The 26540-nt window shown below is 40.6% G+C and overlaps 1 protein-coding gene across 5 annotated transcripts in view; it reads right to left on the bottom strand.

Moving 5' to 3' along the window:
* Positions 1-1353: 1353 nt before the first annotated feature.
* Epsti1 (epithelial stromal interaction 1) overlaps positions 1354-26540 on the bottom strand; it is an 89027-nt gene continuing 63840 nt past the window's right edge. The window contains exons 8-12 of one of the 5 annotated variants that reach the window (XM_021655697.2): positions 25493-25525; positions 23411-23494; positions 13453-13526; positions 7403-7502; positions 1354-1886 (exon numbers count right to left, since the gene is read on the bottom strand). In XM_021655697.2, coding sequence (XP_021511372.1) covers positions 1878-1886; positions 7403-7502; positions 13453-13526; positions 23411-23494; positions 25493-25525 — 300 coding nt within the window. In that variant the 3' untranslated portion in view covers positions 1354-1877. Of the gene's footprint in view, positions 1887-7402; positions 7503-13452; positions 13527-21804; positions 22186-23410; positions 23495-23551; positions 23657-25492; positions 25526-26540 lie in introns of those variants that run through there. The other 4 variants (XM_021655698.2, XM_060391475.1, XM_060391476.1 and 1 more) reach the window with 4 other exon arrangements.

Genomic DNA, 26540 nt, shown 5'->3' with positions numbered 1-26540 from the left:
TCAGGAAACCAGCAGTCCAGTCAAACAGCAAAGCAGCAAACCTCAGCAGTAGCAGCAAACAGCAAGCAACAGCAAAACTTGTGGTACCAGTCAGCCAAAGCGACAAGACTCTGCCCAAATGGCACAAGTCCACCGAAGCAGCAAAGCAGCATGAAAAGTTCTCTGGAGTGTCTGTCTCTGCAAAAAAAACAGCAAATCATTGCAAAGCGTAAGGATACAAAAAGAGTTGTCTCATTGTCTGTAGGTTTCTCTTTATCCCTTCTCAGAGTCCACACAAGGGTGTTTTCCAGCTAGCCAAAACCAAACTCCTCTCTCAAGGTGGTTTCCTCCTGACAAACATCATAAGCCTTTTCCCTGGGGCAATTCTTTTGGGGGGGGGGGCATTTCCACATCCCACACTTGGAATCCAAACAGGAAAACATTCGTACGACACAGCTGAGTTTCCAAAGAAACCAGAAACTTCCACTTCAGCCATCTGGGTCCATGGCTCTGCTGCAGCTGAGGCTGGGGGGGGAAGGGGGTGATGTTTGTGGCCTGTGTTACTAGTGAAGGATATATGGATGTCCATGGACTGTGATGTCACCAGGGACCATGCAGATGTGTGTAGCCTGTACTGTCACCTGAGGCGATGTGGACGTCCGTGATCCATGCTGCCAAAAAAGGCCATGCTGGGAATCGTGGTCCAGCTTGGAACCAACTTGAGGTCTGTGCCTCTGTTACCATCAAAAGCCATGCAAATGCCAAGGGTCTGTGCTGCTGTCTGAAGCCATGTTGATGTCCGGGGCCGGGCTGCCACTGGACACCATGCTGAGGTCCATGGAACGTGCTGATGCTGGAGGCTAAGTGGATGTCCATGGTCAGTGCTGCTGCCAGATACCATATGGACATTCATGATCCATCCTCCTGCTGATGGTAAAGGGCAAGGAGGCTTTTTCTGCAGTGGTTTCAATGACTGCAGACTTAAGGTTGAGAAAGAGAGACAGAAGGCTTCTGTGACAAACTTCTCTCCAGTAAAGTGACGACCTAGACAGGAAGCCATCAAAGAGAACTCTTAGACATTTTGATAAGGATGCTGAAGTGCTGCTCTCCACGATAGAGGGCTACTTGTGGGGATTGGGGTGGGGAAGGACTTCACTTTTCTTTAAGGGGCTGGCTACCAGGAGTTTGACCATGCTCTAGTGACTATACAGATAACACAAATTGGTCAGTTTTAATCTTTTTTTTTTTTTTTTTTTGGATTGAGGCCACAAGGGTAGGGACCGGATCTGGGAGGCCTGGGAAGTGAGGGTGATTGGTATGTATAATGTGAAATTCCAAATTAACTAATAAAAATATTATGTTAAAAATGACTCATTTATACAGAAGTAGTTCAAAGTTTATTTATAAATTTGCTTATGAAAGTATAAGAGATCTCCTTTTGGTCACATTTGAACCCTAGATTAAGAAACTAGGAATTAAAAAAAATCCAAAACATCCCCAAACCTGATGTAAAAATTAGTAAAGAAAAAAGAATTACTCAATTAGAGAGATATAAGCCCACAGCATCCAAACTATTACAATCCTGTATGTCACGTGATTTCCTTTTACTATTTTATTAACATTGCTCTAATTATCCTTCTAATAAGAGGCAGGACTAATGAGGAAAAATAAGGTAACATTATGCTGGTAGTAGAGGTTAAACAAGCGTCAGTAATTAGTCTCTGAGTCCTCACATAACTAATGACAGAGAAACTGTCCACCACAGCTGCTCAGTTGAGTGGGTGGGCAGTTGAAGTTAAGGAATTAAGACTGAAGCCAAACAAAATCTCATTAAGGAAATGCATCTCATGAGGGTTCTCAAGGTCAGCTGACGAAGGCAGGATGGAAGTGACTATTTCTCATATACCCTGAAATGAAAAGAAAACATAAATAAACACAAACAGCAATATAAAATCCAGAGCCTGTACGATCCAAAATGAAATTTCTGCAAACCATCTCAGTGCGTTGGGCTAAAGCAACCATTTTTGGGTTTTTTAATCACTGAAGTTCCAGTGAAATGAGTTTAGTTTTTAAGTCATGGTGCCTATAACTTACTATAGGGTCTTTGCTGAGAATGCAATGTCTTATCCAGTGACATCATAGTGACTGTGCCAATACGGGTTACAAATATTAGAGTTCATAAATGCTGGTATCCCCACAGGCACAGCAAGGACAGAATCTGAGGCAGAAGAATTGGAATGGAAACGTATTAAGGGGAGTCACACTGGGCTGTTCACCAGGAAGGTGACTTCTAAGGGGATCTTGAGGTTGGCAGATGGACTAATGAATCTCCATTTTCACCATCTTCAAAGGATCGGCCTTGCATATTACTGAACCACTCTCCACTTGGGATACAGCAACTGCTGGTTTGCTGGCCCTCTAAAAATTTCAGAGGTCATGTCAAGTTCTTAACTGATCTTGAAGACAAGGCCCTTAGAGCTATGTCAGTATCTCATAAAGTCTTGCCTAGTACTGTAACTGAAAACAGTTTTACAGTAACTCCCAGCGTGTTCAGCACTAGGTGCCTCATGGAAACTAACATGAAATTTTACTAAATAAAAAATGCATTTTAAAAATATATAAGTAACTTAAAATTGTTGAAGAATAACTATATACATGGAGCAATATCAAACTATGATGAAATTAAAAAATATTTAAGAAATATAAAGCAATTCAGTCTGTCATTCTACTATGCACTTACTAGGAGCCTCTTGCCCAAGAATCTGCATGACATTTCAAGGATCTAATCTTTTCCTGGAGTTTACCATATTTCCCTATTCTCAGCCTTCTTCCTTTTCTTCTCTGCCACTGGCTTCCCACTGGCTCCTATTTCCTCCCAGCCCCATCCATCATTGGGGTATAGCTCTTCTCCCATATTCCTTAGGGACACTCACTTGCCATCCATTCGCTTCTAAGTAAATGGCCCATTGGTAATACGCCCTGTACACTAACTTTACTCTGTTTCGTATTCATAAAATACAACCAGAATAAAAGTCCAGTTTCTAGCATTCTCTTCTGACTTTGGATTAGGTTCCTTTAAGGAATAGATATTTTAAATTTTAATGTACTCTGGTTATTTTTTTCTTTCTTGGTTTTTTATTTTGGGTCGTATAAAATTCTTCCCTAGTTCAATTTTTATAAACAATGTCTTTGTTTTTTTTTTTTGTTTTTTTTTTGTTTGTTTTTTTTCTAAAACTTAAAAAGGTTTCTTTTCTCTGTATAAGCTTGAATCCCCCTGGAGCTGATTTGAATGCATGGTGTCAGGAAGGTAGCTAGTTTAGATAGGTATTCAATGGTCCCAAAAGCATCTGCTGCAGCGTCCATCCATTTTCCCCTAGGGATGTGTCCTCCACATCTTTGTCATATATCAAAATCACACACACACTTGGCCTGACAATACCAACTGTGAGTCACCCTAAATAATTAAGTCCTCCTGTATATGTCTTTACATCTTCTTGGCTCTTTGTCTTGGTCACAATCAGTTAACCCATTGATTGGGAACTCAATATTCCTCTCCATTAACAAGGTATAACTCACCAGCTATTTATTACATTTATTCCCTAGTCTCTTTCTGTATTGTTTTGTTGTTTGCTCTAAATGTATAGAAATGAATGTAGGTTTGACATACTGATTCTGTTTAAGTCAACATTGGTGAACCCTTACTTATTCTAATATGAATACATATTCTTTGGGATTTCTGTGTAGAGATGATTGCATCATATGTGATGCAACGTATAGATTTGTTTTTCTTTTCAATACTTACAGTTTAAAGAAAAGTTTTTTGTTAAGTTTTTATTATGGGGTCCTGACCTTATTATTAAATAAATAAACTTCCCCTTTATTCCTCCTTTGAGAAAAGGTTTGACTGCAAATGGGCACTTGAGTTTATCAAATGTTTTCTCTGTATCTGTATAAATGATCTTATAGAATTTATGAGATATATTATTTAGTAGAATTTTTACTTATGGTTTGTTTTGTGATGTTCCAAGTGTCACAGTTAAAGTTAGTTGTCAACTTGACATACTTGGGAAAAGAAACCCTCAGTTGAGGAATTGTCTCTATCAGTGCGCGTGCCTGTGGGACATTTTCTTGATTGCTAATTGGTGTCTGAGAGCCAGTCCACTGTGGGTAGCACTGTCCTTAGGCAGGTGGGTCTGGACTCTCTGAGGAAAGTAGCAGCAAGCCCTCTTAACTGAGTTATTTCTCCAGCTTTTTGGCTCTCTTTAATTGTGTTTTGGATTTGTTCATTATTCCAAGTCTCATTCTTATTTTAGCAAACGCTTCCTACACAGCTATTTTAAATTCAACACCTATTCATTTTACTATATCAATGTTGTTTGCTAAAATCTTTTGTTGTGCTCATAATGTGAAATCTCAATGACTTGTTCTTTCGTGTTTGCAGTAGGATCTAGTTATGGTTTCTTGTTTGGTGTATATCAGCGAACAAAACAATCCAAGAGACCCATCCTGTGTTCAGAGAGGTTAAAAAACATTCAGCCAAATGTATAAATAGATGAGTTAGACAAGACTGGTGGGAAAGGAAGGGTATTATAGGAAAACAAATCGGATATGGGAAGGGTACTGTAAGTCTTAAAAAGAACAGCCAAGGTAATCCTATTAAGATGGTGGAATTCAAGAAAGCCTTTGAAGGAAAATAAATGACAGATACTTTGAAGAAGTGTATAAAGGGAAAAGATGTATAAAGGCCCTAAGCTGAAGCAGCCAGTGTCAAAATGTTTTCAAATATCCAGAAAGATGCTGATGCAGGTAGAGAGGCATGACAGGAAAGAGCCAGGAGGTAAAACAGGTCTACCTCAGGCTGCACCCTGTGAGGCCAGCTAGAGGAATTCTATGAGCCCCTGGAGGGTTTTCAAAAGAAAATTGACAAGATATGACTTCTGTTGATCTCCTACTGAGAACATATTCCATGCCTGTAACTGGGAACATAAGAAAACAATGGAGGGAATGACTGTCTGGATTTAAAAATGTACTGGGTGAGGCTAGACAGAGGAGGATGGCAGCAAAGCTGTTGGGAATGATTGGACTGAAAATATTTAAAATTGAGTTTTAGACATATGGAGGTTGAAATGCCCATTATATACCCTGGAGACACAACTGTATGTACAAATCTAGAGGAAAAGGATGAGGCTGAGAATAGAAATGTATGGGTAGAAAGCATATAGGCAGTGCTTAATTTCTTCAAGCAGAGCAAGGCCATTAAGGTATTGATGAAGTAAAGTCAGGAATGTGGCTTGCCTGTGGCACAGGAGACTTAGGAAAGTAAAAATGGAAAGAAATGGCCACTGAGATACGCGGAGTCCCAGGACAGCAGAGAATCCTAGAAGCCATGCAAAGAAACAGTTTCGAAGGGGGGCAAGCTTCACCTTGATAAATTCTGAAAGGCCAGAGGTGAAAATTGAAAAGTAGCTTTTCAATTTTTTTCTCACTGTGAACATTGTTAGTGGCATGAAAAGATCATAAGAGATAAACAAACAGGCAAACAAAAGCCACTGGTGGAGTGCACTTATGTAAAAAATGGAGGCAAACTTGTTGGTGTGCCCCTGTAACCCTAAGCACTAAGAAAAGGCAGGATGATTGAGAGCTCTGCACCAGCCTGAGCTACAGAGGACACGGCCTTTCAGAAAGAAAGAAATTAAGTCAGAGACAGCAAATTGCCAATAGAATTTACATTTGTTTGTGTTACACTGGTGGAATTTTCTACTTTGATGGAATGTTCGGTAACGCAGAAGAGATGTATAACAAGAGAAGTAGAACAAAGTGTCCCATCAGGTAAGAGTGAGACTGTGGTTCATAATTAAGCAAGGTAAATGCTTGTAGGTGAGTAGAGATCAGGGTGAGAGTCTAAGGAAATCCTCAACTTTCTGCTCAGATGTAGCAGACCTAGTCTCCGTGTAGGTCACCTAGTAAGGGGAACAGGAGCCATCTCTGGCAATAGTGAGTTTTCAAGTCCTGAAGACAATTTGATTTCCAAGTATGTTTTCCTGTGAGTCCTACTCACATATTCTCATGAATGAGTCAGCGCTGTGTTATTACCTCACACAGCACAGATACTGAGTTTCCAGTGTGTTCACTCTCTGTCACATTGTCTAGATTCTCTGTCACATTGCCATAGCAGAGCAAACAAACATACATTGTAGATAAAACAGACTTTTCCAAGATACATTCTTTACAAATGTGAGGTGGTCACTTATCTTCAGTGTGTCTATTTTAGTAATATCTATTAAAATTAACGGCTAGCTGCCATCTGAGGAGACATGCATTGAAGATTGCTGATACATTGATTTATCCACAATGAGCATTTGCTCTTCAATTATTTATTAAGGTATTTATTTTCTACTTTCCAGATATAAAAGCACTTGGTGTGTGTGTGTGTGTGTGTGTGTGTGTGTGTGTGGTTTTTGTCATATTTATTTATTTATTTGGAGGTAGGATACTCTACAGTCTGTACGTGAAGGTCAGCTGACAGCTTCATCACTCTTTCCTTTCCCCATGTGGGTCCCAGGGATCAAACTCAGGTTATTAGAGTTGACGACAAATACCTTTATCCACTGGGCCACCTGACCTACCCAGCACTCAACATTATTTTGTTGGATTTTGATGATTTAAAAATGTCTGATTTTCTTACTCCAAATATACATGCATATGCATATATATATATATATATACACACATATACATACATATATACACACACATATATACTTTTAAGTCCTCAGTCACTTGAGATTTATAAACTGTGAAACATGTGATTAGTTCTGACTCTACATGCATCCTAGTCACACACATTTTGATGTTTTGTTTTTGGTTCAAGAATTACTGCACACAAAAACACATCAAACACATAGGTTTGATGCAAGATTTTTTTTCCCTCCAAAGAAATACATAAGGACATTTCATTTTCCAAAAATACCTTTGGCTATAGGGCTTTGTTTTGTTTTGTTTTTTAATCATATTGTAGTGAAAAGTTAAATCCTGGTTTCTTTGATGTGCTGGTTTCACAGGGAGGACCCATTACTAGAAAAGAATGCTTAGTGTTTTCATAACCACATTTCACTTCAAATTTCCTTGGGGGAGAAATGTTCATTTGTTTTTGTTGTGGGTCTGGACAAAAGGTGATAAAAAGCCTTCCAGGCCTCTCATGCTAAAACTAAAATCCTCCTTGCCTTCTCTTTCTCTCCTTGTCTCTCTGCTCCCTCCCTCTTCCTGCACTCCCCCTGTCCTTGACTCTCTCTTCCCTGTTGAATTTATATTAATTACCTTGGCTGCCCAATGTATTTTTTAAATGATTGCTTATTTTTATTCTTGGACTTGGAAAAATAATTTTTTTTAAGAGAAAAGAAAAGGAAAATAAAAAACAACTCACCCAGCTGTTGGTGCTATTCATAGTCCAACAGCCTCCAGACTGCTCGAGGCCACCTGGTTGGCTTTTGCCTTGGAGTCGATCCAGAAAAGCGTTATTTACCCTTTAAGACAATGAAAAATGTGCATAAATAGCAAATCGGCTGCAGGGCTAACAGATTTTTGAGAACCGAATGTACTGTACAAACTGGTATGAAGATCGCTTCTTTCACGCAGCTTGGAATAGATGTATAGAAATCTGTCCATCGACATATGGGGTCTGGTGACAGTCCCTCACTGAGGCTGGTATAGGTGTGGCTCCAAGCCAAAAGGGCATCCGTTTTCAACGTGAGAGTTTCACTCACTAAGTCTCCATCATCTTAGCAAGTGCTCTGGTCACCCGAGGAAGCCCAGGAATGTACCAGAAAGAACTAAATAAAGGGTGGGGTGAGCCTCCCCCCCCCAGAAAGCTCTGTGGCAGTGCTGCTGCAAGACAGAAAGTTGCCTGCTGAAGCGATACTGTGCTGTCACCTGGAGGAAGGCAGGAAGAAAATGAGCAGGCTGTGGGGAGAGGAAAGAAGTTCAAGTTGCAAGAGACAGAACAAGAACACCTTTCACTGATAGTCTGTCATGCTTGCAAGCCACCAAGTTCAAAAATTAAATCTCGATTTATCATTAGACAATTATTTTCACATAGGTCGGGATAAGGGCTGCCAGCACAGTGATGCTCTAACAAGTTCTCTCTCAGTATCCATGAGGTGTTGGCTCTAGAGCTGCCTGTGGGCACCAAAGAACACTGATGCTCATGTCTCTTCTGTAAAATGACACAGCACCATCACCCTCCACATATCTCCTTATATGCTTTAATGGATTACTTATAATATTTAATACGGTGTCGGTGCTATCTAAAGAATGTATTCTTTAAGGAATGAAGCAGGAAAATTGCTGCAGCACCTTAGTTATAAACACAATGTATTTTTTTCCTGAGTATTTTCAATTCCGTTTGTTAAAGCTATTAATAGACTCACAGATATGATGGGCTGACTGTTTCTACAGATGACTACCTGAAGGTTCACTATGATGATTAATCCTCATCCTCAATAGTTGCCTGTGGGCATGTCAGTGCCATCCTTTAAGTCACCTATGGGTGGCCAAGTAGAGCTGGGGACTCAGAAGCTGGATATATAGCAATGAATGACTTGGCAACTTAGAAGCTAAGACTAGAAAGTTCTTGGGGCAGAAACAACAGCTTACCATAAGCAGCTATTCAGCACACATTTGTGGAAGGAAGGGAAAGGTGGGAACTGAGCACATTGGCCGCCTTTTCAGTCGTGGAATGAAGAATTAGGTCCTGGTGAATGGCCACAGGTCAGGGCTCTCTGGGATGGGGAACTACCAGGAAAAGAGTGGGTGGGTGGGCAGTCCTGTAGGTTGTCTGTGCTCTCTCAGTGCTAGCCAAGATGTGTTTGGGCTCATTTTGATCTCTGAGTATGGAGTAGCTGCATCTCAGCTTTCTGTTCTCACCCTAGAAACCTATGCAAATACCTCAGCCTGGCTCACCGCAGGACTCCGTGTCTGAGTCACTACTCCAAATCTCTCAGCTTGTCGGCTGAGAAGAATCCTACTAGATTACAGCCTTGAGTGTTAATGTGCGAAAGCTGCCCCACGAGCAACACAACCAAGGGCATCCGGGACTGTGGACACACTGGTGCTGTTTTTATAATATGTGAGTGTGTGACTGTGAGTGTTTGACTCTGTGTGTGTGTGTGTGTGTGTGTGTGTGTGTACATAATTGAATGTACACATATGTGTGGACGCCAGAGGTCAACCCTGAGTGCTTGCCTCAATTTCTCTATGTATTATTTTTTAAGACAGCATGTCTCATGAAACTTTGGGCTGCCCAGTTTGGCTAGACTGCCTGGATAACATGCCCCAGTTGTTAGCAGCATACAGGCGGTTCCAGGAGCCTGCTTCTAAAGATTGCCTAGCAATCTCTGATGTCATCTCCTGCCACCAGCTGGGTGCCAGACAGAAAGGACCCAATTGCTTTCTCTCCCTCTCTTATTCCCCTTACTCCTCTTTCTCTGTCTCTGTCTCTCTCTGGGGCAGCCACCTACCCCTTTCCACAATAATCTGTTTCATACCAGATCTGTTGTGTAGCCAGTCCTAATCATTATTATACCACCAGTGATCCATCTGTAGATGTCTTAATTGTCTCACTGATCAACACATCCTGAGTTCACGCATGCCTGTGGCCACCATTCCAGTTCCCATCAGCATCACTTCTCTGATTTACTATCTCTACCCAGCCCTGTCATTCATTCATCACATAACAACCCCCGTTCTCCCAATTTAGAAAAGTGATTTTTGCCTTCAACGGTGGTTTAAGTAAGAATGGCCCCCACAGGCTCATGTATTTTAAATGCTTAGCCACCAGAGAGTAGTTCTATTTGCAAGGATTAGGAGGTGTGACCTTATTGGAGGAAGTATGTTACTGGGTGGTAGTGGTGGTGGTGAACTTTGAGGGTTTAAAAGCCCATGCCAAGCCCAGTGTCCCCTTCTCTGCCTGGAGATCAGGATATAGCTCTCAACTTCTCAACTACTTCTCCAGCACCATGTCTGCCTGCACACCGCCATGCTTCCTCCTATAATAATAATGAACTAAACATCTGAAACTGTGAGAAAGGCTCCAACAAAATGTTTTCTTTTATAAGAGTTGCCTTGGTCATGGTGTCTCTTCACTGCAGTAGAATGGTGACCAAGACACCAAGACACCTTCCTTCTGCTAAAAGCTCTTCCACGGCTTGCTTCTCACTGGCTTGAGAAGACTCACTAGCTTACGCAGTCTCACAGTTCATCCTTCCCACCTTTCCTGTTGCTTTCGTACTCAAATCTTCATCCAGAATAATCCAAACTTTGGGATTCAAAGTCTAATCTCATCTCCACAACGGAGCCTTTGTGCATGTCATCTTATGGATAACAGGGCTCCTTCCAGTCTCTCCCAGAGTTCTATGTATCTGGTTCTCCCTCATCTTTTGACCTTTGCTCTTCTATGAGGCCTTTCGTCACCTGTGCCTCCAGCTCTTCACTCTCTCGTGACATTTACCACAGTTTAGAAAAGTCCCACTGTTTAACCATTGACTTCTGTTTCTGTCTTCCAGATTGTGATTTGCGTATGGTCAGGGGTTATTTTTTGCTGGTCTGCCCCACTGCTTAGAACAGAGCATTGGCAGAGTGTAGCCTGATAATGTATTCACTGAGTAAGTGAACCTTCTAGGCACACGCTCCCTGTGTCCACTAGAGTGGACAGAAGCTGAGCCATGAGAACCCTGCTGGTATGGAGTACAACACATAGCTGAGTGCCAACTGCTCTGACTGGTTTTTCATAAAGCAAGGTAACAGGGTCACTCACAAACAGGTAAGAGGAAGAGAGACTGAGCTCTCCAGGGTGCTTTAGGGAGCTCCACAACTGGCTTGTCCACTGAAAAATGGGCCAGCCAAAGACAAAGGCAGTGCATAGCTTGTTTGTCTCCATCCCCAATAAGAATCCAAATAAAGAGGAAAGGTTCCTGTTACTTTTTTTTTTTTTGGACTATCCTGAGACTATATACATTTTGTCACTGCCAAACTTGTGCTCTGGGTTCCCCCCTGTCCCGGGGGTTAATTCAGATTAAGGACTACTACTCAGAGATTGTTTGAGTTCTCATAGATCAGTAGGGTTCATTCTGTCATTCACCTCACAGTCCAGATTCATTCGAGCCTTTGAACTTGGTGCTTTGTCAGCTTTCTGGGGGGTTCCTAGGTGCTTCTCTTGCTCAAGGTCAGGGTGAGGGGCAGAGACAGGTGTATGTTCATCATGGGACTCATTGAAAAGCTTGAATAAAATCACACAAGTTTTCTATCATAAATTCAGCGTTGAGTACCCTTCACTGTCAACTTCTAAACAGGAGAAAGCTTGTTGCCTTTTGAACTCTACTGAACTCGTGCCTCCTGGGTATATCTAACCTATATACCTGATGCACATACTAGCTTGTGCTGTTGCCTCTAGAAGAGATATCATTACTTTTGTTCATTAAGAGGTTACTAGATATGTATCTCATGATACCATGGGAATGCACTCTATAAACTTTAAAGGCAGTACAAATGCCTTTTCAAAAATTGATCAAGAACATAAAATATGTGTCTAAAGTCTTGATTAGTTGTTTCAAACTTGATTACTGAGTTTATTATCCAGGGTTATTTCCTGGTGGGTTTAATTTTGATCTGTTTGTCACCAGAATCAAGAGAGAAAATAGGTATAGAAAACAAACAGTCCCACCAATGTTTATGTATTTTGCAGCATAAACAATAAATTTAAAGAATGGTGGCCAAGATTCTTGTAACAAAAAAGCAACTATTTCCACCTCTAATCAAATAGCATGTACTTTTATTTGGTACCCATCAAAGGTTAATTTATGAGCAATGGGGACTGTTATTGTGACACATTGCTATCTTTAAGATGCCTAAGGCTTTTAAATCCAATTACGACAGAGAGATAATTGGCTACTAGTAACAAACACTGTATATGTAAAAACAGGATCTGTACTTTTTCTAACCAAAAGACTTTAAAAGAGAAAATGAGCAAAACCAATAAAAATAACCAGATAGTTTATGACCTGCTTTATAAGTAGGCAACAATGGGGGTCCCTTCCTTCCCTCAGCTTACTTCTCAAGATGCTCTAACCAATGTCACGAGGTTTTGATATTTTCTTAATCAGAGTAAAACATATCAATTCACATTTACCATTTTAAAAGCACTTTATGAGACCCATAGAAACAGCATAGAGGGCTACTCGAAGGACATCTGCACCCACCAGCAGTTACTGCGGCCCTCAGAACTGGAGCATCCACTGGCCACCTTTCAAAGACTCTCATTTATAGTATAAAATGAAATCATTACATGTCATTCTTCAGTGAGACTGGGGACATGGAGAAGCAGTCAAGAGCCCTGGCTGTTCTTCCAGAGAACCCAGGTTCGAATTCCTGTACTCATATGGTGAGTATCCCCCAGTCTCAGGGGATTCGATGTTCCACTTATGGCATCTACAGGTACCAAGTATGTATGTACATGATGCACAGATACACATGCAGAAAAATATTCTTACATAAAAAAATAAGCAAATAAAATTAAATAAAAACCATACTTTAGTGATGAGGGAAGTTAAATACATAATCCACTTGCAGAAAAAGAGCACGCTTCCTTAAATCATGAAAGCCCCTACATCTGTATCTTAGGAGATATTCCACTCAGGTGCCTCCGAGGAAGAAACTATCATAACAGAGACAGTCAGTATAGTGTTACTACTATTAATATCCCAACATCTATGTCGAGGCTCACCAGGTGTTCTCAAAGCACTTACACCTGATATCAGGGTATTTTCTGGGAGATTGTGTAGGTTACTAATGTCAGGAGCTACACCCATAAAGTTTCACCAGTATGACTGTCTAAACATGAGCTGAATAAGAATGATACCAATAGGCATGCCAAAATGCATGGGGAAAAGTCCAAGAGGCTTCAACTCTATACAAAGAACTGTAAACAAGCAAGGAATGCTGAAAATATGGGAAACGCTTCCTGGGGAAGAGCATGCCAAATGGTTAATACCCAATGGTCAGCTCTAAAAACATACATACAAGTAACATCCTATAGACTGAATGGGTTATATTTAGGAAAAATATGCTTGTATAATATATACTATAAGATTCAAGCACTCTTAAAGGTCAAGCAGTCTTAACCACAAACCCATCTCTCCAACCCTATGATTCAGCCTTCTTATATGAGTTTGAATGTCCTTAATCCAAGAAGTGCGGATAATCTGTGTGCATGAACACATGTATGTATATAAGTAAATATATGTACAGATATGTAGCAGTTGGCATATCACATACATACACCATGACACATTAAGAAAGATTTAGAGGTGTTTTGGATTCCAGAGCACTATTTAAGGTTGCTCTAGTGTTTTCCTAAAATGCCACAAAACTTTGTAAGTAATTGATTTTGCCAAGGATACTCATTTTATTGGCCAGTTATACCTCCGGTGCTCAGCTTGATGGATCTGGGCTCTTTCTTCTTCTTGGTGCTGTCCTTTAGTTTCCAGTAATTTATTCTAGGAACAATAAAAGTTTTAATATATGGTTTTCAATTAACACGGTTGTACCAAAAGCACCCAAATCAATTACACATTTAACCTTAGCTGTTGCAACATTTCACTTTTGAAATTTCTACTTAAATCTATTTGGACATGAAATTATTTTTCCCTCTATAAGTAGGTAGCAAAAATAATTGCAGCTTAGTCTAACAGAATAGCCCTGTGAGTGTAAAATTGTCAGATTAAAAAGCCAATGTGCATGGTCAAGAAATTAGACCAAGATGTACAAAATACAGGGAAGAAAATACAATGTGGCTCAGGCTCATCTGTGTCTTACAAAGAAAAGCAAATCAAATTAGTTCCTTTAAGGATATCATACAATACCATTTCTCAGTATTTTTGTAACATTTCTTTCCTACTAAAAATCCATTGCAACTTAAAAGTAAACACTGGACTCTAAGTCTGCAGTGCGATTCTGTTGGTAACGTGTTCTCAACCTTGGAGGAGAAGTTCTCCCCTAACATCAAACTTTTACACCTATGTTTTTTAAAAGTTATTTCTCCCACCAGAACTTTAGGATCCTTGTGTGTGTGTGTGGGGGGGGGGTTGTTCTTGATTTCTAACTATATCATGTGATATAGTTAGACCGTGAGTCTCTAGTTTCTAACATTCTTCTACCATGTCTTCTTGGAAGTTGTAACTTCCTGAAGACACAGATACTACATTCACATTCATAGTCTTAGACCACAGGACTAATGCCAGCATTTTCCTGAACACCTATCATCTACCTCAGGAAGACCAAGTTTTAATCCTATTTTCAAAGTTTGAAGCAACGGACAGACAAAAGTAAGAGAAAGAACACTACTAGGCCCAACTCATAAGCCAGCCTTTAAACTAGAGAGATTTTCTGTTCAAAACTATAGTGTCATGTCCTGACAAACGCATGCCAATGAATGGTTACGGTTGTGGCTAGTGTTTTAGAACCACCACACTTCCTGGTTAAAAAAAAGAAAAAGTCTAAAATAAACTAAAAATTCATACTGAGTTTTTATTTTAAACTTTATTCAGAGGTCATCTCCAAAGAAAAACACTTATAAATGTATCACCTCCCCATCTGTACATGCTAGTTCATCCTCAGCTAATGAGGTAAAAATGGACAGTCTTCAAAATAATGCATAACATTCACCCAAGAACCTGGATGCCAAGCCTAGTGATAGAGTCCTCACTTTTCCACAATGATCACATTTTTCCCCTAGGGACCAAACCTAGGGCCACGGATCTGCTAAGTGGGCTCTCTACCCTTGAACATATCCTACCACTTCCTCTTTATGACCTTTATATAAAAACACAGTTTTTACAAAGTCAAATAGCCAGACATTGTAGCACAGGTCTGCGGTCTCTGCCTTTGGAAGGCCAAAGCCTGAAGACGAAATTTGAGGCTAGTGGAAGCTACCTATTTAGACTCTGTTTCAAAAAATAAGTCAAAGCGTCAGAACCACATACTAGACATCCCAGGCTAAAGCCAAACTAGTGTTGGCCCTCCTTTTTTCTCCATATCCCTTTCAGCTTCTCCTGTGCCTATGCTTATCTGTGGAAATTATCTCTGCCATAAGCATTCATATTGTACTTATCAATTTTGGTTGTATTAATTTTATTTCCTGTTATGGAACAAGGTTTATGTCTTCATGACTATCTTCACACGGATCCCAATCCCCCTCTTCACATGGCCCATGCTCACTCGTTCTTACACACTTCTCTCAACATTTTGTGTGACAAGACCTTGGGCTCCTACAGCTCCTCATCAACGTTTCCAATTCATCCTCTTGTTTCTGTTTTGTTTTGTTTTTAACAATTTTTAAAATTTTAACTACTTCGACATCACTATGATGTTTAATTACTTACTTGATTAGTAAAACATTTAATTACCACAACATCCAATTACATTCAGTTACTACGTCACTTCTCCCCTTCCCGTTCTTCACTCCAAGCGCCATGTCCTTCCCCTGGGCCACCTCCCATGCCTCCCTTCTCACATTCCTTGATTATCATTGCTCTATACGTGTCTATCAATACATACACAAAACCTGCAGGGTCTATACAGTGTCACTGTGTACATGGTCTCAGGGCTGGCCGCTTTGCATGACTAACCAGTTGCCATGTGGAGGGGACACGTACCTCCGCATCCTGCACATCAGTCACTTTGTGTCTTACCACCTCTTGCATAGGAATTTTGCCTTCTGTTTTGCTCAGTCAATGATCATTTGCTATCTACTCTTCAGCTACAAGATTTTTGCTAAGGATCTAGAAGTGTGACTTTGTGTAGAACCCTGGCCTGTCATGTCTGAGGTTCTGGTTTGAATGTCTCCTTAAAAAAAAAAAAAAAAAGTGAATAAGACATCTTTTTTCTTGTCTCCTGTTTGCTCTAGTCCCCTTATCTATTCTTCTGTTCTTATAAATTTATATCAAAGAGAGATCATGTATTGTTTGTTTCTGTGGCAACAATGAATGAGCAGGCCATCCACATAGTGGAATTCTGTGAAACAGTTACACAGAATAATGTATGGCTTGGGGAGGAGGGCTATAAAATACATTAATTGATAGAAAGCCAGAGCAGTGACTCGAGTGGAGAAAGCCCTTCCACAGAAGTTCGAGGAGTTGTGTAAAAGCGGGATAGACATAGTGGCCCATCTGTAATCCCAGCATCAAAAGACCCAGGCAGCTCTGGCTTCTGAGTTCAGTGCAAGACCCTACCTCAGTAATTAAAGCATAAAGTGATCAGGGAAAACACTCGCAATCAACCTCTGGCCTTCACATGAACACACACATATATGCATACCTGCATACATGTGCGTCTATATACATGCAAATGTATATGCACATAGGCACACATACTATACATTCATTCATTCATATATACGTACATACACAAAACACAAAACAATAAAAATAAATTCCTAGAGAGGCTTTCTTAGTATCCTTACACATAAATAGAAACTGTACACAAATAACTACTTCCACTTTAAAAAAACATTATTTGCATGAGCATTTTTTTTTTTGCATGCATGTATGTATGTATGTGTACCATGTGTGTGTGTCTGGTGCCTGTGGTGGTTTGAAAAAGGTGTTGGGAGTCCCTGGAACTGGAGTTACAGACGGCTGTGAGCCACCATGTAGGTGGTGGTGGGAATCAAACCCACATCCCTCAGTAAAAGCAACAAATGTTCTATAAACCACTGAGCTATCTCTTTAGTGTCCCCATTTCAACTTTTATATGCTTGCATATGTCATATTTAAAATATTTTGTGGAGAAATGCAAGAAAATGTTCATTGCTATTGACAGAGGACTTGGACAGTAGCTGGATAGAGGGAGGCAGCTTTAACATCTAATACACTTGGTCTTGTGATCTTTCTATGTACTTATTACTTCTGTCTATGGGGATTTATAATTCATGTAAAAGGCCGCTTCTGCTTTCTTAATCTCTCTTTGTTTAGAGATATAACTCTACCTTAATTAAAATGTATTAAAATAAGCAAATAATTTTTTAAGAAGGATCCTGATAGGTATAGTTTTGAACATTTAGAGGTAACAAAACAAGTAGTTAGTGTATTAGGAGGAAGAAAGAGGCAGGGAAGGGGGTGACATGGGCCACCCTCTTGCAGAAGTAAAGATGGGGTGAGAAAGACCTGGTGGGAAGCAGGGATAGGGACCTGATGAGGCATCGCTGTGTGAGAGCACTGTTCCAGATGGCAGAAGGGGAGGGGCTGGCGCCACTGATCTCCGGATTGTTTTCCCATCATCAGCACAGTGTATTCCAAAGAGAGGCCGATTTTTCTCTGGTATCAGGAAAGATGATTTCAACTAATTAATTTGTTCTGCTGAACTGACAGCCGCCGAGGCTGTGTCTGCACGCCTCATAAGCATATTTGTGGCTCATTTACTTGGGTTCTCACAAAGAAGAGCCACATTCAGTTGAGGAAGTACAAAGTAAGTTGTTCCAGTTCCAGGGACTGAGACTGCAAAGGGAGGAAAATCAAAACGCCACGATGCACAACACACCAGACACACACCGGACCCTTATCTCCCGCCGTACATATATGATAAAGTAGGAGCCACTCCCCAGACACCTGGATTTGTGCAAACACAAGTTCAATACTGCTCCTCCCCAAAGGAAACCACACTAAGATGGAAGCCGACCCAAGAAGAACCAGGAAACTAAGCCAAAAGAAATGCTGTGTTGAACCTAACTCCCAACAATAACACAGAAAGGCAAAGCAAGAAAGACAAACAAGAGAAACAAATATTCAATGGTTTTAGGTATGTCCATGAAAGCTCTCCAGGGGAAGAGGGCACTTCTGGGAAATGGGAAGGCACCATCTCAAGGCGTCAAGAATGGACCACGGACCGTGTAAACCCTGGGCTGGTGGCCTGTTACCTGTGAGGAATCTGCTGCCGACAGGGTAAGCCGGAAGGCAGGGAGCATGTGCTGAAGAGCTGCAACAAGCGTCAGCACTGAGAAGTAGAACATCGGGCGTTTCCTGCTAGAGGTAAAATCAGCTCTATACATGTTTTCACCACCAGGGCCCTAAACGATCGGAGGAGCCCTGGTACCGCGTTCAGGCGTGTGCAGGGTCGGAAGCTTCGAGAAGGGATGAGGCTAGAGCAAAACACAGGCTCCAAAGCAGCTCCTGTGTGCGCTAATTGAAAACGAAGATGGGGCGGCTTTGAAATCATGTCCGATTCCGACTGTGGCGTGTACGGACACGGTTCAGCCTGACTGCTTCATGTAAACATTAAAGTGCCGCCGTCGCCTGGTGGGATGAATTTCTCCCTGGAGAGGATGCTTTCTCAGCTCAACTGGAGGCAAAGCACAGCGGAGTCAGGAGGGCTGAGGCTGGAAAAGAAGGTACTGCCTTTGAATGTTTCTGCAAAAGACTTGGAGGGGATGGGAGCGTCAAGAGAGCCTAGCACTGAGGCTCCCTCCCAGAAGGGGTACAGAGATGACCTTGGCCAGCAAGAATGAAGAAAAAAAGCTAGAAAGGATCCTGAAAAAGTAAGAGGCGCCCTACCAAACGGAAGGGAATAAGCACTGACGGGCGGAGTGGAATAGTCAGGAAAATTTATAAAAATAAAATAAAATTATACAGGGTGTGACCAAGGTCCCCGAGACTAGCGCGAGAGCACGCTGTCATTCAGTGCCAATATTAACAAACGGAATCCCACTCCACGATCGGTTCCACCATTCTCTTTCACCTAGAAACAGTTCACATTAACTCTCTTGCTTAGAAAAAAAAAAAAAAGTGGTGTTTTGGTTTTTTTGTTTTGTTTTGTTTTGCTTTCCTGCTGAAGCTTTGATTTACTGCAGAAAATGTAGAAACCACAGAAAGCGTAAAGGAAAACAAAATAATTACTCAGAAAACTCTCCCATCCAGAGATAAGTCTCTTTACCAAGTCCTTGTGCTGTTTTCTTCCTGATTAAACACACCACAGATTACAGCTTACCGCCCGGGGTCACATTATCAAGCTTAGCATGTGCCAGACCTAGCATCAACTCTCAACCTGCTTCCTCTCATTTCATCCTGACAGAATGTCACGAGGCAAATAACAGCGCCATCAAACACACAACAGACAAGGCTGGGGCGAGGAAGCCATCGCACAAGGTGCATTGACAGGAGGCGGGTTTTTAAAATCTGCCCGCACCTATGTTTTTGTTTTCACAAATGTGAACATATTCCTGTCATTAAAAATACGCCGGTATCCACCATATGGACTTGCAGAGCCTTCCAGCCCTCTACCAGTGAACAAACTGTTTCAAAATTTCATTAATCATTAGAAAAAAATGAACATTTGCATACTTCTTGTGGGCATCTTTGATTATTTTCTTAGAACAAATGCTTATCTTTCCCAGGCCTGGTGTTGTTACAGGTTCATCATCCAAAGTTCATTAGGCTAGCCTGGGCTATTATTGTATAGCATGGCACTTTGTCAAAATAAACAAATGCCATTTACAACTATTCCTTTTTGAGATCTGACAGTGCACGAGGGCCTAGTTTCTCCTGTCACCAGTAAGCGCACCAGGTTTACCTACATTGTGCTGTTATCACTACTGTAAGTCCTCACCCCAGCAAACACATACATCGACAGTAATATTTTTCTAAAGTTTCTCACTTAATTTCTGCATTACTCTCAAAGTTTAGATTCAGAAATAATTTTTTTTCAGAGTATTTTAAATTTTGTGGGAATTGAACTCACAAATTAATTTGGACACAACTGTCGTTACTACAGTGTTAAGTTTTTCTACTCAGGGACACTGCCATCTCTGGTTATTCAAATGGACTTTTATGGATAAAGGAAAGTTGTGCTTTGTTTGTTTGTTTGTTTGTTTGTTTTAAGCTACTTAATCATTTTTTTTAACACAGCTAAGTTCCTGAGCTCCTTTTTAATTTCACTGTATTTTCTGATCAATTCTCTTTGGTATTTGAAAGAGTTTCCTTATGAAAAAATCTCTGTAAGCACCCCTCATCTGGACTTCAATCTGGTTAATCATGCTTCAGCAAACTCCCTTGGGTTGTGTAGGCGAACTGTTCTCATCCATAAATATTAGCTCATTTCCAATAATTGGAAAAGTCCCTTTTAAGTTTTCATGTCTTGCCTTATCAAGTTGGCTAAGATAATTCCCAGAGCTTGTTGCATGCACTGTTAACAGCTTTCCATCAAACAGCTTGGAGAAACACTGTCAGAATTTACAGAATGATCTTGGTTTATACGGTAGGGCTTATGAGCATACTTACATTGCTCATTTCTGGTATTTTAGCACTAATGATTGATATATTGGGGTTTTATTTGGAAGGTTATATGTATGCTAAGAATATTTTTTATTATAGTTTATTAAAATTTTGTTTAACTGACAAATTTGAAATCCTATCATGTTTCTGTAACTTAAAATGTAGCTGAACATCATTCTTCCTATTACAAACATAAAATATAGAAAATTCTAATAGTTATGTAGTTATCTTAGCATTCTTAGAATAAACTCTATTTTGTCTTGATAAGTTATTATTTAAGATAAATATTCTACTTCATTTTTTTCAATATTAAATCTTTTACCTTTTGAAGCTTTTACGTCTAAAAGATCTGGGCTTCTCTTTCTCTCTCTCGGTGTGTGTGTGTGAATGTACACACACTTACGTTCACATATACTTAAAATGTTGAATCCTTTTCCTTGATCTAGAATAGTTTCTAAGCGCAAAGAAAAAAAAATCTTTCCTGTAAAAATTCTGAAGAACTTCTAACGTTAAACTTCGTCAGTTAGGGTAAGGAACTCCCAGAAAACTTTATAAATCAAGGTCTTTTCATTTGTCTTTGTGAGTTTTTAAACTATTTGTCAGTGTTTTCCTAGAGAGTCATTCACTTCGTGTAGATTTTCAGTTTATTAGCATAGCTTTACCTGCCACACCTGGAGCTTAATCCAGAGCCCAAAGCTACCTCTCTGGCCTCTCAGGTCTAAAGTTGCATGTTTGCGTTCCTGCACTTAATCTCTCCCAGACTGTGCTGGCTGCAGATTCCTTCACCCCCTGACTTCATCGCGTGGAATACGTGGCTGGAGTTTCAAAACAGCTTCGGAAAGTTTCTAATTACTAAGTTATTAATTTCTGTTCTTATCTTAATGACTTCCTGTAGCTTCAGTCATTGTTCCTGCTGTAAATTCCTTGCTACATAATCATGTCTTTTTTTTTTTTTAGTATTAATTGGATTCAAAAGTTATAATTTCCTTTCTGTATGTACAGCTCTGCATGCATTTCCGTAAGATGCTAGCAGTATTACTTTTTATGGCCTCCATAACAATTTTGTGTCCTACTTGTTTAAGTGTTTTCTGGTTATCTTTGTTGTCTTTTCACTTTCTAAATTAAACCAATAACCACACAAAACTCAGGAAGAATAGTCAACCTATAAGGGATTTTAGGCAAGGACAACGAGGTAAAGGGGACGGGGTAGGTTACCAGGAAAGCCACATGAGCAGAATATACTAGTGCTCAGTTAACTCCAAAGGAGCTTCATAAGGGAACGCTGAAGGCCAGCGCCTGGACGGAGAGCACTCCAGGCGCTTTGGTGCTTGGCTCTTTCCTCAGGCAGTAGCACTGAACAAAGGAAGAGAGAAATTGCTCAGAGAAACAGGACAGTATGCCAGGTACCTGTGAGAGCATGGAACAAGACACCATACATAAGGACAGCGGCTCCTTATCTTGGGTGTCTGCAAGAATTACGAGATATTAAGAAACAAATGCATACGAGATAAAATAGGGGGAATGCAGTTGGTATCTTAAGTTGAAAACTTCAATATTTATATAATTACATCAGTGGAGAGATGAGAATATTATACTCATAAAGGAAAAGTTTGCTCTGATAAAGCAAATGGCAGTTTTGGTAAGCAAATGAATTCAATATTTTTGTCAAATAAGCACAGCGCAGAGTTCTGAGGGAATGTGGTCAGTGTGGTGATCCAGTCCCTCTTCAGAATGAGATGCAAAGGGAGGAAGCAAAAGAATCAATGAAGCTGTATGGAGAAGTGGTCCTGCAGGTCTGGAATCCATTTGATAGATGTCCCGGGAATGGTGAGCATCGATGGAGCAGGGGAATAAACGTAGATAGAAAGTCAGAGAGATGCCTGCATTTTCAGATCTGAAAAGACAAGCAAAGGCGGTATGGCAAGATTAAACACAGAAATAGAAGCACTGTAAGTCTTCTCATAATATGGGAGGGGAGGGGAGAGAAATGATTAATAAACACAACAGAGAAAATGCGACCAGAGATCATAAAAATAAAGAAAATACTTTGAATGAAATATCAGTTACATGGCAAGAGTACAAATATGTGCAAATGAACTACCAACCACAGAAAAACATATCAAACCACCAATGAAAAGAGACTATAACACTGGGTAAAAAGGAAAAGCAGCCACTCTTATCGCTAGAAATATATTTTAAACCACTGACACAGAAAGGTGAAAACTAAGTCATAGAAAGAGACAGCAACATATAACTGCTCAAAGCAATGAGATGCAGGAAATATTAGCTAAGATACAAAAAGACAAAAAGGAAATTTCCCTGAAAGATAATCAGTGAGAAGAACAGACTATTTCAAATCAATAAACAGCCTCCCCTGAAAGGCAAACTGCCATAGCCTCAAAGACCAAATCTACAGCCCATGTTTCATGGTGAAAACCAATCAAGGAGAATTGAATTGCCTATACAATAGGAATGCCCATACAATTAAAAGTATTTGCTTTTAATTTACTCCTCTATCTCTTTTCAATTACCTATGTGCTCCACTATCTGAGTACGATTATCAATGGCAGGTTTGACCATCAAATCACAACCCTGAGCAGTTTTGGTTACCAGACTAGAAAATTTAAATTGTGGAATTCGCTCATGAGGGAGGTAGGAGGTTCTGCATTAAGCTCGCAGATTTCTCTTGCTCAAAGTGTGTGGAGTGCTTCACATCTGTACACATGTGCTATACACACGTGCGTACAGACATTTAAACCAGCTTCATAACGCCCGCGTCATTCAAATCATTGGCATCTTTTCTGGATGCTGTTTATAACTTCATGGATCTTGGGTTAACACGTGGGGTTGGCTGTATTTTATTGTTCCTGTGTGTGCTATCATCTTCTTTGGGAATTGCCAGCCACCAATCATGGCCGGCACAGTTCAAGCCACTGAAGGGCTACATATATAAGTTTTTGCTGGAAGGAGCCACCTCCATAGAACAGACCCAGAATTCATCTTACATTTATAAAGTGTTGTCGGCTTTTCAAAAAAAAAAAAAAAAAAACCTTATTCAACAGTCTAAATGTTTCTCTTCACCAGCATGTGGTGCCCTAACAAGGAAGGCCTGTAAATACCTTCTGATGTTGTCCGTGCTTCATCTTTTGCAGTTTTTGGTTGTCTTCCTTCCGTAGAGAATTTCTGTGTGCTTGGCTGCTGGCCTGGTAAGGTACAAGTGGAGAAGCATCACCTCAGTGTATTAATCTTCCTACCAAGGGACTGCTGTTAATAACTCAGCCTCCATGTGGAGCGCACAGTAAGCCTTCCGCACACACTTGCTTACTGAGTGATTTATGCATACATCTGAAGACATCCCCTGGGATCTATAAAAAGAAAGCTAGTGTAAGCACAATCATCCAGCACATTTTAAAGGATGATTTAAATGTTTGTTTAATTAAGCTGTAAAAATTTCTCCTTGGAGATAACCAACATAATTCATCCCTTCTGGTGGAAAGATGGAGATATTTTCTAGATTATTCCAACCAACCGATTGGTCCCTCTCACAGACAAGAGGTAATGGCACTGGCTTTAGAAGCACTGCGAGGACCACTGCTCATTAGTGGGACCCTACTAAACCCTGTCAACTGGTGATCGATGCCATACAATTCCAAAGATGTATTCCTTTCTAAGCCTTTATCTTTATCTCAAACCCAGTTCTATCCCTGAGAAGAGAAGATGAAAAGCCTTCCCTGGAGCTCAGGAGCCTTAGGAGAGCCAGCACCTTCAAGAGCATGCTGTGTAGTCTTTCTGACTCACCATCATAGCCAACACCCTAGCCTTCTGACCAACTATTATGAAATGTGTGAGAGTCCGTTTGTAAAGGTCCCTGACTTAACGATGCTTCACTTGTGAGGGTTTTTTCCCCCCAAACTTTACGGTTGTACAGAAGTGATGTGGATGTGGTAGAACTGAGTTCATATCCTGGTACATATGTCAACTGAGTACGTATCCCAGGCTGGTGATATGTAGTAACACATTACCTCTGGAGGCTTGGCAGTGAGAGCTAAGCCGCAGACCCCATCAGCTGTGCAATCGGCAGGATAAACAACCGACACCCCAAGCCCGTGATGTCGCTAAGCTAGGGTGTGTGCTGGGTTAGATACACTAAATACATTCTGACTTGCAATATTTTCAAATTATGGGTGCCTTTGCCTGGCTGTATCCCCATCATGGGTCCAAACTACCTGTATTTTGTTCACATGTCACGTGCTTTACCTACTTCACACTGACCTTGTAGCCCAAGCCTCCTAAAGGCCGGGAGCAGGACCTGATAACCTAATGCTCCAGAAACTACACTCATCTCACAAAACTCCCAGCAGCAGCATGTGAGAAAGCCTCATATTTCAGGCCTCATTCTCTGGACTCATAATCCAGATAGCCCACGCAGGCTGGTTCCCCCTGCTCCCCTACTATAATTTTTCTCAAGTGCTTCTTAGATCATTCTCTAAACCTTATAACTATAAAAATCCATCTACCACCAAACAGTAAGAGCCACTCTTCAGGGAGGGAGAGAAGCTTTCAGAATCACATCACGCAGAAGTATCAGTGAGACTAGTGGAGCTCTGTGTATTTGAAATCCCTCCTATATCCAAAGCAACCTACACTCTGTGACTTTCTCTTATCTCTATCCCCAAACAATGGCGTTGTGATGAGCCACAGCAGGTGGGTAGAAGCTCTCTTATGCCCCTTCTATTTATGTTAGAGAAAGCCATTCTTAGTCACAAATATTCTACATCAGACCCAGGGAGCTAGGAGGAATGTAGGCAAATACTAAGGTGTGAACAAAGAACATGAATTCTACTTGAGTACTTTTTCTTTCCATTGGGGGAAGGAGGGAGCTTGAGATGGGGTTTCTTTGTGTAGCCTTGGCTCTCCTGGACTCACTTTGTAGAGCAGGCTGGTCTTGAACTCACAGAGATATGCCTGCCTCTGTTTCCCTGAGTGCTGGGCTTATAAACGTGTACCACCACATCCAGCAAGTACTTTCCTTATAAATGTATCATACCACCTTGTATCAGGATATAAGTCTTATTTTTCTGGCAACGGAAGATGCATATTTTATATGGGCGGTGCCATGTAGAGGGCTACAAGAACTGAGGACTCTTGTGGTGCCTTAGCTGAGGAGAGCCTACAACCCTACAACCCTAATTCAAGCTTACCGAGATGGGATCTCTAGGCAGGACTGGTAATCTCTGTTTAAAAAAAAATATAGGAGAAAATACATTTATTTTCTGTTTTTTCTTAGTTCTTAAGACTAGGCAAGTCTAAATCACTGCATTCACATAATTCTTGTAGTATTAAAAATTCACTTGGTATAATAATGGATTCTAAAGTCCTGCCATTAAACCAAAGCATACTTTTATCCATGGTAAGCTATACTTAAAATGTGTTCATTCATAAACAATACCTAAGCCTCTTATGTGCAAGTATTGTGTCAAAACAAGATCCCAGACCTCAATAACCTCATGTGGAAGTCAGAGAGACAATGATTACAGTACCAATGCATGACAACAGTCATGACAGATGAAGCTAGGGAGGATGACATTTACTAAACAGGGTCAAAGACACCTTCTCCAAGTGGGTGGTACTTAAGCTGTATTTCAAAGAGTGAATAGGAAACATTAAGGAAAGAGAATAACATCACATGAACAAATGATAAATTTCACTGCTTTAGCTAGGATCCTGTCCTAAATGGGATGTCTTCATCAAACTCCTACGCTTCAAGGCTCAGGGATCTATGTGGAAAAGACAAAGACAGACAGACAGAAAGACCATAAGAGCCAGAGGTGGCAGATAACTGCCAGACACACCAGGGCTGACCCACATGTGAACTCACAGAGGCTTTGGCAGCACATGAAAGACATGAACAGATTCAAATCAGACAAAATCCCAGCACAGAGCAGAGGAAATGGACACGGTCCCAACCTTACCCAAGAAGCTATTTGCAATGGACAATTGCTGGGAAGGGGATAGTCCATTTTCTCCAACAGAGTGTCTCTGGGTATAATAACCACACTTCAGGGAAAGCCTTCTTCCCAGGAGTTGCCCAACACAAATAATCTCTGAGGTTGATTTTCTGTTTTTGTTTGTTTTTGTTTTGATACAAGAAAAGAATGAACCAAAACACAAGACAGAGGATGGCGCAGAGTAGATTAGTTACTTTTCTCTTTGCTGAGGTAAAAATACCTGAAAAAAAAAAATACAGTT

The sequence above is a fragment of the Meriones unguiculatus genome, chromosome 9, assembly GCF_030254825.1.
Source record: "Meriones unguiculatus strain TT.TT164.6M chromosome 9, Bangor_MerUng_6.1, whole genome shotgun sequence".
Taxonomy (NCBI): Eukaryota; Metazoa; Chordata; class Mammalia; order Rodentia; family Muridae; genus Meriones; species Meriones unguiculatus.
Note: the sequence above shows the minus strand (reverse complement) of the source record. Positions and strands in the feature narration are given on the sequence as shown.